Source organism: Acipenser ruthenus, chromosome 26 (assembly GCF_902713425.1).
Source record: "Acipenser ruthenus chromosome 26, fAciRut3.2 maternal haplotype, whole genome shotgun sequence".
NCBI classification, from domain to species: Eukaryota; Metazoa; Chordata; class Actinopteri; order Acipenseriformes; family Acipenseridae; genus Acipenser; species Acipenser ruthenus.
Genome location: NC_081214.1, coordinates 1,112,579 through 1,129,386, shown reverse-complemented (window position 1 = coordinate 1,129,386; position 16,808 = coordinate 1,112,579). Strand labels below are relative to the sequence as shown.

Here is a 16,808-nt window from a genome sequence, read left to right as displayed (position 1 = left end):
TTTATTTATTTATTTATTGATTGATTGACGGGGACAAGGTAACAACATGAATAATAAAACCGACGCTCTGGTTCTACTGCAGGAGTTTGAATTGGATTATAGACTGCTCCGGGATCTTTTAGCCAATCGGAGCGCACGTTTCTCCTTCTGTATTCCATGACACACAGAAACCTTATTCATGACATGGACCGTGCTGCTTTCAGTTTTTACCATGCTGTAAATAAATGAATACAAAAAATAATGCTTGAGGCACCTCGGAATTCTATTCAACTGCAAAGTCTGTTCAAAACGATGACATCACAATGGGCCTCGCAGCTCAGCCACCTGACAGTATTCTGTTCATCAGCCTTATCCCTCTTCAGTGAAATTTGCACTGGACTAAATAAAAGTTGGTAATGATTAGAAAACAAGTATAGCTTGATTTTTAACTTGTGTATTAATAATAAAGCAGTATATAATATAGTTATGGGACCAGTGAACGTCTGTGTCTGGGTTACGTTGACACTATAAGGCAGACTTTGAAAACCATAAACCAGAAGTCTGCCTGTCACTTCCACAAACCTGATTACGAATCTGAGGCTCCATCAGATTATTTAGTAATGTATTTTCTTAACATGTCGTGCCAATTACTGTCTTTGAAAAACCGTTCAGCGCGCCTTTCTCCTCGCTACGCCCTGTGTAATTAAAGCTGAAATTGTTGTGATGCCCACATAATCATATGAATTTGTTTTTGGGCGAGAGGGTTGAAATTGGACTTGTTGCCTCACTGCCTGTGTGAGTTTGTAGCCTTGTGAAGTTATGTATTCTGAACAAAGAACTGTCAGAATGAATTCAGTTCAAAACATTTGCACATATGGTGTTCGATTACTGGCCCCGTCAGACCCAATCAAGGGGAGATGGATGTAATAAAACATTCATATAAATAGTTAAAGAACAGAATAAGATAAATGTCCACTGTGCAATCTGGAAAGATGGCTCAATCTGTCTGGAGAAGGGAGGTTATTTTTAGATTCCTGGGGGGTGTGTGTGTGTCTGAGGTCTCGGTGTGTCTGCTGTGGGCTGCTGCAGGCCGTGCTACTGTGTTTAGTGAAATGGAAGCCTTTCTGTTGATGTTGGTCTGCCTTCCCACAAATTCAGCAAAGGGGCAAAAAAAAAAAAAAAAAAAGGTTTGGGGGTTGAGCATCTAAGTTCCTGCGCAGGAAAGGGGTTCTAGTTCTGTCCATAAGAGGTTGAGGGGGACGGGGGCATATCGTAGCTCTCCTGGGAGACTATCTGTGGTCTTTTTGGGGGACAGAATGAACATTTCCAGGTGTAACAGCAAGGTACAGTGTGTTAGCTGTAATAATAATAATAATAATTATTATAATAATAATACCACTTTCTTTTTCTTTTTTTTTTGTAAGTGGCTTGTTTTCGGTGATGCAGAAGCTCCTTCACAGCCCCTGCTCCAGTGGTTTTATCTGCATTTTATTTTCCTTCATCCTTAATTGCCAGATAAAGGCAGGCAGGCAGCAGCTTTCTCAAAGGGGTTAAAGAGGCTGACCCATAAATAATATTAATGGGCTCTCTCCATCAAAACAGCTTTTACCGAGAGCGCTGAAGACGTGCATTACAGATTGAGAATAGATTGAGACTCTGGAGAGAAGTTAGCCTTTATCTCCAATGTGAAATACATGGGGAAACGCTGCACAACTATATCCCTGAATAGCTATTGATTTATTTAATGCATGCAGGTACACAGTCAGGGGTACCATAACATTACCAAAAGAAAGGCATCTGTTTTTCGTTAAAATGCCTGTATTAAATATTGAAATGTTGTAGTTTTTTTTTAAAATTTTTAATTTTGAGTCCAGACATAAAGCACAGTCACACATGTGTTATTTTAAAGAGAAGGCGCGTTTAAACAAAACCTGGTGTGTGTGTGTGTGTGTGTGTGTGTGTGTGTGTGTGTGTGTGTGTGTGTGTGTGTTAAACCTAGAATCATTGCTGGTGCAGCTTCTGCTTGCCTGGCAGTGTTTTATCAGGAGGTGTGCTGTATGAACCGGGGTCAGGACTGATGAGGAGGAAGAGGGAGAGCTATGTTGCAGTGAAGAGAATTCAGCGTGACCCTGCCCGGGGGCTTGCTGGGATCCGTCTGTATTTCCTGTTCGTAACCTGAAACGGTGTTTCCGATGACAGCTGTGTGTTCAGGTGGAATTAGTCTCGGTGTGGACTTGATGGCCGTTTTGTTGAAGTGTTTGACGTCTGTGATCACGACCGGGCACCGGAACGATCCTGTTTCACATTGTAAGCGGAGGGGGTGCACTGCACAGTATCCCATTGCCTTGCTCGGCTGCAGAGAGAATGGAAAAGCACGTTAAAGCAGACCACTGGTTTCAGTACTGGGAAATGCCATGCAATTGAAATGCAATTCACACGCCGCGGTACAGTGCGCTAGTATATTGATCATGATTTCATGTTTCATGTTCTTTTAAGCAGATTTCATCAGCTCTACTGTTTTGATTTCACTGTCTGATGCTCCTGCTTCTAGTCAGATAGGGCGACGTGTTTAAGCCTCGTGTGGGGGGTGATATTAAAGTGACCCACAGTCACACTCCCTTCCACCTCCCAGTGCTCTGGAGCAATCAGACACGATTATACTGCTGTTCACCTCTGTATTCCATATGCAGAGCTCTGACCCTGGTTAAATGTTTAATGAAAAAAACAAACTTGTGTTTAAACTCTAGACTATTGGCATCCCTGAGCTGGATTTAGAGAGTTGAATTTCAGGGTTTGTACCCTGAGCGATGATTTAAGCTGCTAGCCCCCCCCTCCCCAAAGCATGGGGAGAGGGGACAGAATGCAAAGTGCGGAGAGTGGTTCTTTTGAAAACGAGTGTGCTCGCTCTAGTCTAAAGGCTTGGATAATTCTCTTCAAATAAAAGAGAGAGTAGAAAAGCAGAGGGACCGAATTGTAAGCTGTCTCGGTTTCTTGTTGACTAATGATTTGAAATCCACAAGCAAACCAATTCCGTTTTTGTTTGTGTGAGTGAGTGTCTAAAAAGCCAGACAGTTCCTCGCTCTGATTGAGTGCTGTAGCGGTTTTGCCTGGGGCGTGAATCAAATCGAGCTGAGATAGGGGGATTACTCAGCGTCTGGAGCACAACACAGGCTTCTTTAAAACAGCTTTTTATTATAATATACATTAATTAACCCAGAAACCAGGCAGTGCTAATGACAATTCCCTGGTCTGAAGTATCTGCTGATAGTGGTATTCATTTTATAAATCACTTCATATTTACATTTATAGTAATGATGAGCTGTTTGTTTTTTTACTTTTCAGTTCCCTCTGCTCTGCGATATACCAGTGTAATGTTGGCACCATCCGCAGTTCAGTAAATAATGACCTCAAATCAACACCTGGAACGAATAGCAATATACCATTTTGTGAGCCGAGATTAGGTCGGACAAATCTTGTGGATTACCCAGCCTCTATGGATAGTGTCCCTAATCAATAAACTGTGTGCGTTTTGACCAATATTGCACCTGAACAGAACAAAGCTACAGTGTGTGTGTTTGTTTCTGTCTCTCCAGTGACCTTTCTCCATTTCTCCAGCTGAGAGTGCCCCCCCCCCATGACCCCCCTCTCTCTGATTCCAGCTCGCAGCCACTTAGCTACCAATCTCATCAGCCACCGAGATGGGTAGAGGCAGCTTTTAGAGTGCTGTCTCTGGCTAAAGAAAAGCCTTGCCTTTTTAAAAGTCGTAATTAGCAGCTGCTACTTTTGGCCAGGTTACGTCTGTACTGTAAACGTGTAAGAGGGGTTGCAAGCAGTAGAAGATACCGGTCTAATAGCAGCAGCAGCACTGAAATTACAAGAAGCCTTGCATCCGAGCAGTTTCCAATACAAGCATTTTCATAATTAGCGTGACACACACTGGTGACATCAAACATGAAGTCAGTCTTTTCCCTTAGTCCTTTTTCATTCCCTGTTTAGACACTTTTTCCCCTCAATTAAATGTCTTTGGCCAGTGCTGTTTAAAAGTACCTGTGCTGTCAGCCCTGCTATCGATCTCGCTCTCGCTTCCAGGTGCCTCTTCGCTTGCCGAGTTACTTTTTTTTCCTTTCAGATTAAAGGGATGTGTGAATAATGCAGAAACCCGCATCAATTGGGGCTGATCTATTTTATCGACTTGTCTTGAAAGCATCGGTTTGCTGTTTCCCAGCAGCTGCTGTCCTGGAGTGCACAGAGCTACTCTAACAAAGAAATGATCACCAGGCTGGCAAGCCAGTCCTCTTGATAAAAATATATATATAAATACAGATTAAACCAGCAACAGCCTGACTTGTATTGCTTCTGTTTATAGTATCTGTGCTCATTATTAATTCAATAGTAAGAGCACTCGTTTATCAAGGAGACGAAAAATGTGTGGACAAGTTGCAATCACAAGTTGAAGAGATATTTCAAATACCGAAGTACTGAAAGAAATAACACAGCACTCATTATAGACATCCCAGGCAGAATCCGAGACATGAGGGGGGTAAAGAGATCCATTAGCAAGCAAACATTGCAGCGTAGGACATCGAAGACAAAACTAAATGAGTAGTTGCCCAGTGCAGTCCACAGCCTCGCCAGCACACCATGCAGTGTGGTCAGCGGTGAGAGGTCCTGTGGTCTTCACCCACAAGGGAGATGTTTCGTGCCTTGACAGATGATTCATTTTAAATGTACATGCTTTTTAGGTTTAGGAAATAGGTTTGCTAGCAGAGGTTTCGGAAGACGTTCATCTCGCCTCTCCTGTCCTGTTGGTTTCTATAGTATTAGAGTTTGACAAACATTCGGAGCACTTCATAATAAAATAGAATACAGTTCCATTCTTTTTACAACATTCTATAGAATTTCACAACACTCTGCAGATTGTAGAACCCATCCAGGCTGACAAGCCATTGGAGCATATTGGGAGCCAAGGCAACCATGGAATGGAATCAACAGTGGAATACTCCAGTAACCGTTCCCATGACAGATGAGCAATGAGGTCATCATTTCTACCCATGCAGAACTTTTCAGGAGAGAAATGTAATGACATCAATCTTGTGCAAGACTGCATAGGAGTGAAAATGTCTCCTCTGTGATTTGAAACCTGTCTAGACCTCCTTCTACACTATATATATATATAAAACACCATGTAATTCAGCAACATTCAGCACAGTAGCAGAGAGGTCCAGCACTAAAGTGCTTTTACTAGAAGTGCATGTAATGATAGTCCTCTCTCCGTTCCCCCCACACGGTGGTAGCGAGAGGGTATAAAGACTCGAAGCGTCTGCTTTCTCATCTTTTTATTCCATCAGGAGGTGTGAAGTCACGGGGAGTTCAGTCGAGTCCTGTTCTCCAGCCTTTTTCTCTGCTGCTCGAGTGAGGTGGGAAACGGTTAAACCCGGCTGTTAGTTTATACCTGCCTCTAGCGAGATGAGAAAGGAAGTCGACAGGCACTTGCATATAGAGGTGCCAAATCATTATTAACACCCAACCCTGGTCCTGGGGACCCCCTGTGTCTTCTGGTTTGAATTTGATTGATTTGCGCTGTTAAAGATTCTGCTCTAGAATCCACTACAGCCAACCCTAGTGTTCCGGTATTCCAAACCTTCCTGTATTGGAATGTCCAGTAATTTGGGATTCATTTCAGGTCTGAGATTTTTATCCTTACTGGCTATTAAAAGTTATTCTCATTTCTAAATCCCAGCGAAAGTAGAAAATTAATTCAAGAACATAAAAGAAAGCTATTAACCTTAACGACAAACAAATGACCAGCAGCTCCAGAGACTGTGTTCTTATAAAAGGTTTTTAGTTTCTCTTATAAAAGGTATTCGTTTCCAGAGTGATAATCAGCCTCAGTAATGCCATCAGTTTTGAGTTTAGTTTGTTTTATAATGGATTAAAATTGCTGGTAGCAAAAGTGGCTTTTCAAGCAAAGGTCACCCGCAGACTCATTGATTTTGCATTTTAATTTTATTTGTGAGCATTACCAACAGGGATCTGCATTAAACATGTTGAATCGCTTTGCCTCTAAAGAGTCTGCAAATGTTTAAGTGTCAGCTGATTCCCTTGGAGACCCTGATGCTAATAAGTGTTAGATGCAATCCACTCAGTCAGGGCCATTGGGTAATAGTAAGTAACACTTATTATTGTGCCAGAGATTGCAAGTGTCTGGGTTCCTGTTTCAAAACTCAAGTGTATAGAAAAAAAAAAAAGCCCATATCTGGACATGGTTTAAAAAAAGGTTTCTTTCACTTTGTAAAATCAGATCTTAACAGTCTGTGCTGTAGCTATCACAACTGCTTTTGTTTTAAAAAGAAAAAAAAATAGAAAAAAAAAATAAATAATAATAATAATCAAAAAACAAAAAAAAAAAAAACCATACAGTATTCATGTCAAATTTTATATTCTGTCTGGACCAGACTGTCACCCTGGCTCGATCTGGGGTGCGGTGGTTCTGTCTGGACCAGGCTGTCACCCTGGCTCGATCTGGGGTGCGGTGGTTCTGTCTGGACCAGACTGTCACCCTGGCTCGATCTAGATTGCGGTGGTTCTGTCTGGACCAGGCTGTCACCCTGGCTCGATCTGGGGTGTGGTGGTTCTGTCTGGACCAGGCTGTCACCCTGGCTCGATCTGGGGTGCGGTGGTTCTGTCTGGACCAGGCTGTCACCCTGGCTCGATCTGGGGTGCGGTGGTTCTGTCTGGACCAGGCTGTCACCCTGGCTCCATTGGAAGCATATTTTCCACGGCAGGCCCTACAGCCATGAGAAATTGTCCTTGACAGCCGATTTGTTGGATGTTGGAAGTCTCATTGGCTGCTGCCTGGTGATTATGAAGGCAGAATTGGATTGAGGCAGACGGTAAGCGAAATGCATCTCATTTCAGCGACCCTCACAACTTATTGTTAGGAAGGCCAGGGTTGGGAATGACACGTGCCGAGTGGTTCTCTCCAGAAATGATTTTGCAGGAGCCATCATGGGATGAATGGATGATCGTTCTTTATGTGCAGCGTGGAACAGCTGCTCCGAGATATTGCAACTGCTTTCCTTGCAAACTAGCCTTGAGAAGCCATACTAACACCTTTTACAAAATAAAACCTTTCATTTGCATGCATTTAAAAACATGGGCTGCTTGGAAAGCTCTGCCCCTGGATCACATGCTGTCAAAAGTTTGGATTGCTGTTGAGGTTGAGCAGGGACTTCTTTTGCTTTTACTAGCTGATGCACACAAACCTTGGTGGAATACTGTATCTGAATTAAAAGCAATTGATAATCAATGGCCTACTCGGTGTGTTCTTGGTCTGTTTCCCCGAATTTGAGATGTGCCTCTCTGGGCAGCTCTTCGACAATGCGTTTGCCCTTCGTTAATAACTGAGGAGGGCGACTGGTGTTTTTCTGGGTGGTTGTTGTTTTTTGGTGTGATATCTCTGCACCCTCACTCAGCCACAGTACTTATCTTGGCTCAGCTTATCAGAGCTGTGTTCTGTTATCTTTTCTTATCATCCCAAGTGTCAGCCACAGCCTGTCAGCTACCTTAACCCCTTAGCCAGCGTTATCGGACTGAATGAGCACAAATCTCGTTTCAGCTTGTGTTCGTCTACAGATAAAATACCATTAACCTTTGTGGTATTTTTTTATTTTACTACTCAACTCAACGTTCCTTAACGGTGTAAGATTCCAAATTCTGTGTATATATATATATATATATATATATATAGTACAAAGCTTTTCTCAAAACTATTCTTGGATTATCACAGCAGTATCTGTGTGGCTCTGGAAATTACATATTGAAAATTGAAGTTAGTAATGCTGATCGTAGTGCTGTAATTGAGTATAATTGAGCCGTTTCTCTTCCCAAACCGTATTTTATACATTATTCTTTAACCTTTTTTTCTTTTAATACAATTAAAATATGTAAATACAAATGTAACCTCAGTTATCTATTTTCACTTGGGCTGTTGATGCTGAATAGCTGTAGCAAGTCACCAGATCCAAGTGTTTCTTATTATTTATTTCTTAGCTGACGCCCTTATCCAGGGCGACTTACAATTGTTACAAGATATCACATTATACATTATTTCACATTATACAGATATCACATTATTTTTACATACAATTCCCCATTTATACAGTTGGGTTTTTACTGGAGCAATCTAGGTAAAGTACCTTGCTCAAGGGTACAGCAGCAGTGTCCCCACTAGGGATTGAACCCACAACCCTCTGGTCAAGAGTCCAGAGCCCTAACCACTACTCCACACTGCTGCCCCTTCTTACTGAGTGTAATACTGGCACAGCGAATGGGCCAGCTCCACAGGGAGGAGGGGAAAGGGTTCAAATGAAAATCCCATCAAATGCATGAAATATCTGGGATATGCAGGGCTCACATTTACATAAAAATAACTGCTTGTTATACAGCAACATATCAGTGAAGGAAATACAGAATAGTTTTTTAATGAAATTCAGATGCTGGGCCCAGCTTCATGAATCTCATTAAATGGGTTTTGTACTGTGTTGTGTTTTGTTTGTCTCCCTTTTGTCCCGTACGGAGGCCCACTCATAATAATGTTGGGCTAGAGCAAGCTCTGAGATTTCATCATTTTAATGGTGAAAAAGAATGTGTATGTATGTATACACAACGCTAACATTATTACCAAGAAAAGGATCAGTTGATGTAAATGTGCTGTAATGGGATGTAAGATAGATACCCTGTTTTAAGGGACTGTTTTAGGATAGATGTGTGCATGTATTCTATGATTGTGATGAACACAGGTTTTATTTACAGATCCTATTCAAGCAGATGAACAACGCATTCTCGTATCTTAAGATAATATCTTCATGGTGGGATATTAACTATGCAGTTTGGGGTCGAACTTCCCAACAGGTTACCCCTTGAAAGTAGTAATGGATTGAGTAGCTCACTGGTTAGAGCTCTGAGTTGCTGTGCAAGAGGATGTGGGTTCAAGCCCCAGCACAGGTGCCTGGTGTAGCAGAATGCACAGAAGCTTGTCAGACGGTCTTTCCTGACTCAATATAACTGGTTTTGTGTTACAATATAACCTTTAGCATCGGCACCACCAACATACCAGGAGTTATTTTTAATGTGTGTGTTTTTCTTTTTTAATTATTCTAACGTGCATGCAGTCAATTCCTTCAAAATCTAATCTCAATCTCTCTCTCTCTCTCTCTCTCTCTCTCTCTCTCTCTCTCTCTCTCTCTCTCTCTCTCTCTGGCAGGATTTGGATTCGTAACTTTCGAAATAGAAGATGTGGTGGAAAAAGTCTGTGAAATTCATTTTCATGAAATCAATAATAAAATGGTAAGTCGGTTTCACTTCTATAAATTTTTCAATGCGGCCAGATTAATATTTTATTTTCTCTTTAGCAGAACACTAATAATAGTAGGAAAGCCATTATGCAGAGACACTCAGGGCGGTCTCTCTCAGGAGCGCTCTGCGGTTCGCTGCCTCCATGTCCTGTGCGCAGGCCAGGGTGAAGAGGCTCTGAGAAGCTGTGCTTCGGTAGGACAATACCTCCCGAGAGTCAGCATCTCGTTTTGGTTTATGCCCGTCCTTTCGGGCACGGCCAGCCTGTTTATTAAATATTATACTTTTATTTTGCTTCCCAGTGTCTGTGTGAGCAGCTTTTTTCCACATTTTTTGTTTCACGACTCCTTTGAGAGAAGTTTAATGCCTCCTGTGGACACGTTTAAAATTGCAACACGGCGCAAATTTGAAATATAAACTGTTAATGTTAAAAACTTAGCAACAAGCAACGCAAAATAATTGAGTCTCGCTGTGGTGTTAACAGTAACATCGGGGTTCACGCACCTCCGGTAATGCTGGTCTTGGTCTCGAAGTGAGCTAGTCAAAGATTAGTACTAGTAAACAGTTTTATTTTATTTACACCAAAAAAATGAGTGCAAATATCTAGTCTGACCCTCTAGGGCCTGAGCTTTTTATACTTTGAGGATTTTACATTGTAGATGGGTGTGTGAACTGAAGCCAGAGCAGCAGTCCTGACCTCTGTGACGAGGAGCGAGGATATTAGTATTTTTTAAGATTTTAACAGAACTGTTTAATTGCCGTATGAGAGCATCAGGTGTGTAAAGTATGGTAACTTGTTGTTTTTTTTTTAACTCTGCAGCTCTGCCTCCTGTACTGTAGCTAGCTGTCTAGTGAAATTAGGCTGCTTGGGAACTGTATGCACTTCAGTAACAGCTGGTGAGGGGAGAGAAAAACAGACTGTATATTTGAAACATTTCCTTCTCATACCGACAGTTTGTCTCTTGATAAGTGAAAGTAAATGATGTTGTTGTTTTTAATTTCTTTTCCTTTGTATTGCAATCAGAAAACATTCTTGTAAATGTAAATGGTGCCCCTGCGCCTGGCTCTGTATCCCAGGAGAGTCAGAAACAGCAGGATCCTCGTCGGTCACTAGCAATACTTCATGAAGAGCACAAGCAAATGATAAACTAAAAAGCCACTATGTTTAATAATCAGCAGCTACAACGTTTAGGCTTCAGATAGAAACGTTGTAGCTAATTATTGAGTCGCTGAGTTTGCAGGTGATCAGTTACTTTTCTTCATTATTTATACAGACACACACTGTATCTCATCTGTTTCAGAAACACACATGTGCCCTGGATGAAGGCCCCTATTCACTCTGCTTGTAAATTCACTCATAGAGTTCGTACTGTTGAAGAGCATAAGCGCCTCCTCAGGCAGCATCCGCCTGGATATTTGACTTGCTAATTATTTTGTATTAAAAGGCAGTAATGATGTACTCCATTCTTTGGAACATCTGAACAATTGTAGATCCACCATTTACTGCCATTGCTGCAGCTGCCAGATGTGACCCAAATTATTATTATTTTAATTTTAATATACAGTACTAATGCTGTCTGATTTGTAATGGTTTTTAAATTCTGCAAACGCTAGCCTGCAGTCACTTGTTGCCTTTCTGCGCGCCTTCTTTAGAAACGCTGTCGAAACCGTTCAGCACGTCTCGGACTACTGTATTTCAGCCCTTTTAAAAGCTCTGTCAAAACATTGCCCGATCCTCTTTCTAGAAGACGGAGGGCGTTTTGACTGATGAGGGGCAAACACTAGACAGGCAGGTTAAGATAAATATGTCTGAATGCCTCCTCCCCTGGTGTACACAAAAGGTGGGCTTTATTACAAAAATATCCACGTGTTCAAACGCATGCGGTTTGTGGATCTATGTTACTGGCAGTGATTTGATATGAGCAGTACATTTAGCTGCAGTTTCCTTCTTCAGAGGTGTTTGTGATCTTTCCTTTGAAGACAGGCTCCTGCGTGTGTGTGTCTGTCGGGGTGAGGTCTCTCTAAGTGGGGATCTAAACAAACTGGATAATCAACAAAGTATGTTTTTATGATTTTATGACTTCTTAGCTGTGGAAACCTAACTTCTGTTCTTCTGTTTTAAAGCCGTGGAATGCAAACCGCATTTGCATGGTTTTCAAATTGAACTTGACAGCCAGGAAGTCAGCAAGCTGTAATACAAATGACTCATGTAAAGCAGCAATACAGTCTAACAAAATAAAACACAGAAGGCAAGAAGTGCTACGTGTCGGTGCAGTATCGTTTTATAACCAGGGCAGAAGATTGGCACGCTCTCGTAAAACAGCAAGACCCGACCGAGAAGGCTCGCAAAAACATGGACTACAATAAAACCCTCAGAGATGATAGAATTACAAGAAACAAAGTATACAGCGCCCGGTGTCGCTGCCCACAGTTTATTTTTTATTTTTTATTTTTTATCAACAAACTAAAAGGAATTAAATTCTCAAAACAATAAAATTCCCCAAATTAGTCATGGAGCCCACGCAGCTGCTTCCCAGACAAGCACAGAGCCGTCCAGGAGCGAGTGCAGATTGTGACGAAGCACATCCGAAACACTTTTTTTCTTTGTTCTAATAAAAATAGGTTTGTCCTGTTGGGGACGCATGAGTGGCTCCTGACAGCGTTTCTGTGGTTGAATATAGATTTCTGTGTCATACGCAAAATAGCTGTAAGCGTATCAATAATGCAGCAGGGCCCCCGAGTCTCTCATGTCATTTGATTCAAGTTGCTGTGAATTATGCTTCGCTGTTAAGTTGAGGGGTTTCTTACCTCTAGGTGACAGAGTAGCAGTTTTGTACCAGGAAGCTTGGCTAACGAGATGGAATGTTTTGTCGGTTTTGACCTTTTCCTGCCTCGCGTGTCTGTGAAATGAATGTTTGGCTGTGATTTCTCCTGCGTCGCGCAAAAAAACTTCTTTGAAAGATGCACCAGGACGTTACGTTGACCGAGCAGGGGCCTGACAGTATGAGCGACTGGCTTTTTAATTCTGTTAATACCCCAGTTGCTTTGTCATCGTGGGCTTTTCCGTCACTTCAAAGCTATTGGAATGTTCATATGGCTCTGTTGTGCATTCTATATTCCAGGCCCCTACAGTAATTGCATTGCACTGCAGGAGTGTTTTAGAAGCTACAAGTACCTGCAGTGAGGCTCTTGCCAGCAAACCAAGCCCAGCACAGATTTGTATTTAATACAAAGTGATGGATGACAGAGGCACCTTGAACAAGCAGTCTTAATCAGCCACAAGTGTTCAGTCCCAGTGGGGACATGTTAATTCAGGTTTTACTGTATTAGGAATACCTTGTTTGTTGAATGTGCTTTTTAACTATAATTGGGTTACAGTGTGCTACTTGCTGCTTGATGTTGTGCAATGCAAGACGGCACTGTCTTAATGAGGGGAGGAAAATAAACCGCATGCTTCAGTCTCTATGCTTAACTTTAACTGTGGAAGACACACAAACCCAGAATTTCCCTGCCATGCAGCGAGCCAATGCCTCTTACTGGGGCGTGATTGTGATGTCGCCCGCCACATTCAGGAGGAATCGGAATCCCGTGGACCAATCAGTGGAGCCGTTCAGCTCCGGCAGTTTGCTGAGTGAAGCGCAGCAGAGTTCACCTCGCACATGATTGCTGTGTTACCAGGCTGGAAGAGGCCAGAGCTGACTCCTGTGCAATCCCAGCCAGCCTGAGCTGCCTCTCTCTCAGAGATCTGCACCTGTCTCCCTGAACAAAATAAATGGCCTGCTCTTCCACTGAGCAGCACAATAACACAGGTTTTGGAGACAGGCTTTGATGTACAGTCTGCAGGGAAACTTAAACTCCCGGCTTTCTGACATCTCTATCTCTGTGCGCTTCCCCTTGCATGCATGGCTTGTGCCGTATGTGTTTTTAATATACAGTATCGATGCAGCACAATATATGAAAATTCTTCTGAACGCTCTGTTAAGATAAAGGCTGTTGTGTAACATCCGCATTTGAAAGGATCTGTTGTTTTCCCCTAGGTGGTTGATGGAATCCAGTGTTTGTTAAAGGCTCTAATAAAATCCAGCTGTGTGTCCAATCCCTGGGGGGGGGGGGGGGGGGGGGGTGCCTGTTGATCAAACTCTTTCCACTTCTCAGTGTGGTCAGATTTACCCACAATCCACTGCAATCCTGAAGATCAGAGCGCTCTATCAATTGTAAGCGTTTGTCATGCCTGAATAACCATCTCGTATGAATATACAGGCACGGAGCTACTGCCTGTCAGCTCACACAACACAGCATCATTTCCTTTCGAATTATCCTTTATTTAGATACCCAGGAAACACACAACACAAGCTGGTGGTGTGTGTAACCTCGCCGCGGCATGCATTTAATCCCCTATTTTACTAAACTGGTAAATTACGTAAACCTGAAAATTGTTGCTTTCCTGGAGTCACCTGTAGAAGCCCAGCCGTCACACAGAGAAGGTCGTGGAAAGGTCGCCGGCTCTTGTTTTAAAAACTCAGTGATTAGCCGTGTTGCTCTGCATCTGCTACCCAGACTTCTCTAATGACCATTGTGATGGAGGAAGGCACGCACATAGCCACCTACACAGAGAAACCTGCAGACTCACTGCTGTGCACCAGGCTCTGCTTCCTGTCAACTGACAGAGAGAGGGAGAGGGATGGAATAGGGCTGCAGCTGCTGGTGGAAACAGAACCAGTGAACTTGACATTTCTATAGCAGTGTGTGTAACGCACTAAAGCATCAGAATGCTTTGCGAAGCAGGTGTGTGCAGTACGAGGTGCAGTGACTGCACAAGGCACACCTCGTAGACAGCCTTTAGTATTTCAGCATTACGTGCAAGTGGGATTTATACTGATTTAAGCTGCCCCGATTTGATCTGAAACCGAATTTTCCAAACACACTTCCTGTCTCCTTTTATGTTCGAAGTACTTGTAATGCAAACTTCGTTTTGGGATTGCTTACTTTAACTCCCCATCAAAAATCAGGAAACTTTTGTTTAAGAAAGAAACGATAAAAGTCCTGTACAAGACAAAAAAAATAAAAAATTACAATTACATTTTTTTATGTCTGAGCTGAGATGTTGTTTTTTTTTTATGAGAACACCTTTTGTTTTTTTATTTTTTATTATAAGGAATGTTTCTTAATGTCTGTGTGCGAGGATCGTGCTTCGTTCGAAGTGATCGGAACTCCCATCGTGTCATCGTTGCAGCTTATTCCCCGCGCTCCGGACACAGCAGCAGATTAATAAACCATCTCCACTCGCCAGCCTTTCTACTCTGTCAGTGCTTGGCTTTCCAGGCACATGCCAGATCGAAATGGAGCGTTCTCCTCCTTCATCCGTTCAGAGACACATCAAACAGCCTCTTCATCCAGCTTCATCCTGTTTAGGAGACCCAGAAGCCTGTTACTTCCATAGATAAATGAAAATGCTGACAGCAGCCAGCAGGTGGGGGTACTTGTCAGGCAGGGAGTGAAAGGACAGCCATTACCGGCGAGGCCGGGGTGGCTCAGGATAATATATTGCCCAGCATGCTCGCCCCACGCCATCATGAGAACTCAAAGAATAGGGAGGTGTGTCTTTTCCTGCCAGAACCCTGACGTCGTCCCGACTCCTGCGTGCTTCTGATAGGGGCCCCATCGAGCCCCCCTTTATTGAAAGGATGCCCGATTGATTTTAGAGGCCCATGCCAAGTTTAAACAAGTTAGCAGCGTTTAGCCGGCTTCTTCTTTTTCTTTGTGTTGTCAAAGTCTGAGCAGAGATAAAGAAGCAAAGTGCAGTAGATTTATTAGCCCCCAGGTGCTACTAGGTCTTGTGGATGACATCATTTCACCTTTTCAAAGGAAGTTCTGTTCTGTATTAAATGCAGCAGCTGAATGTGTCGATACGCAGAAGATGTTGATATCTCTGCAGTGATTAAAGTATCCCGTGGGGGGGGAGTAGGGTTATAAACAGATTATTATTATTTTTTTTTAAGTCTGGTATCTTTGTTTTAATAGTAGGTTTCAGTGCAGGAAGTAAAACAGGTCTGTTCGGTCCTCTTTAACGGCTCAGCGCAGCGGTACATGCGCTGTTGTTTAATATTTAAAGTGCCGTTGTCGGTGGAGATGTAAATGAATGATTGTTTAGCTGTTGTTGCGTGTGAGTAGTGCTTCACCCAGCTGTTCACTCCAGGGCGCATTGTTCAAACCCAGATGCCGCTGGCTGAGGGCTTTTATTATCTCAGTAATTTCAGTTAAATAAATGTGTTTCTTTATACAGCAGATCCTCTTAGCATAGTGCCTCCTCACCTTCTTTGAAAGCAACCATCTTTTAAAAAAAAAAAAAAAAAAGGTTCCTAATCACTTCCTGTTCTGTAGGTCACATGCACTAATTGAGAAACTGACCAGTTGCACAAGAAGTTAGTTCAGTACCAGGAAGCATCTGCAGCTTTTGCAGTTGAAAAATCTGCAACAGTACCCTCGTTAGGAGGGAAAGGACCTGAACAGTGGAAACTACATGGAATTACAGAAGTAATAATGTGCAGTGAGTGTCACCCATCTAGTCTGTTAACGTATAGATTAGTCATTAAAGCACCGGTGAAAGGCCAGTGCATTTAGATTACTGTTACTGGAGTAATATTGTACCAGGAAAGCCAAACCCTAGCCTATTCCCCAAAATAAATCAATACATTTTGCAACGTTGATGTCTGTTGGAAATGGTCTTTAACAGTCGTTTTAATTATCCTTTTTTTTTTTAAAATTTTTTATTTAAGCCAATGAAACTTGAGGACTTTTGCTTGTCTTAGTTTGTTGCCCATTATACGTTATACCCTATTTTGCAGCTCCTTCTGTTAACCACTGTACTGCAGAAGCGTGATGCTCAAGAAGTGTGCAGCGTCAGGCTGCATTGGGTTTATTCACCTAAACACAACGTCCGATGCAGAGACTGGGCAGGAGACAGACTGTAAATAAGGAGATGGACAGGCACACACAGGCAGATAGACACACAGGTTCTGCAGAGAGATGTCTAGACGCGCTGTGTAGTTGAATAGATACAGTAGACAGGCAGGCAAGGCACTCTTGACAGCTGTTGAGACACCACTGTGTGCACAAAGTAGCATTCGGATTGCAGTGGGTGATCACTTGTTGCTTTACAAAATGGGAACCCTTTTCGTCTGTCAGGCTGTCAGGGTGGGATGTGTGATTTCTTACAGCCTGATACACAGTCAAATCTTTCTAGCACTTAAAACACTCGGAAACATTGCACGCTTCCTCGCTGCTTGTTTTTCCTTTGCTTGACAGATTTGCCTTTCTTGTCAAAAACAGGCTTAGAAATACATTTTGCTTGTGTGCAAATACGTATTTCAAACGTCTGATCCAGTGAATAGTGACAGCGACGGGGACAGGGGGAGGCAGGGGGGTTGGGGGGGTGTTAATATAGTTACCAGAGGGTTAAACAAATTCCCTTTATG

At 42.6% G+C, this 16,808-nt stretch overlaps 1 protein-coding gene across 10 annotated transcripts in view; it reads left to right on the top strand.

Annotated features, from left to right (window-relative positions):
* msi2b (musashi RNA-binding protein 2b) overlaps positions 1-16,808 on the top strand; it is a 158,973-nt gene that overhangs the window by 99,377 nt on the left and 42,788 nt on the right. For all 10 annotated transcript variants that reach the window (XM_059001223.1, XM_059001221.1, XM_059001219.1 and 7 more), the window contains exon 8: positions 9,245-9,327. In XM_059001223.1, coding sequence (XP_058857206.1) covers positions 9,245-9,327 — 83 coding nt within the window. The remainder of the gene's footprint in view (positions 1-9,244; positions 9,328-16,808) is intronic.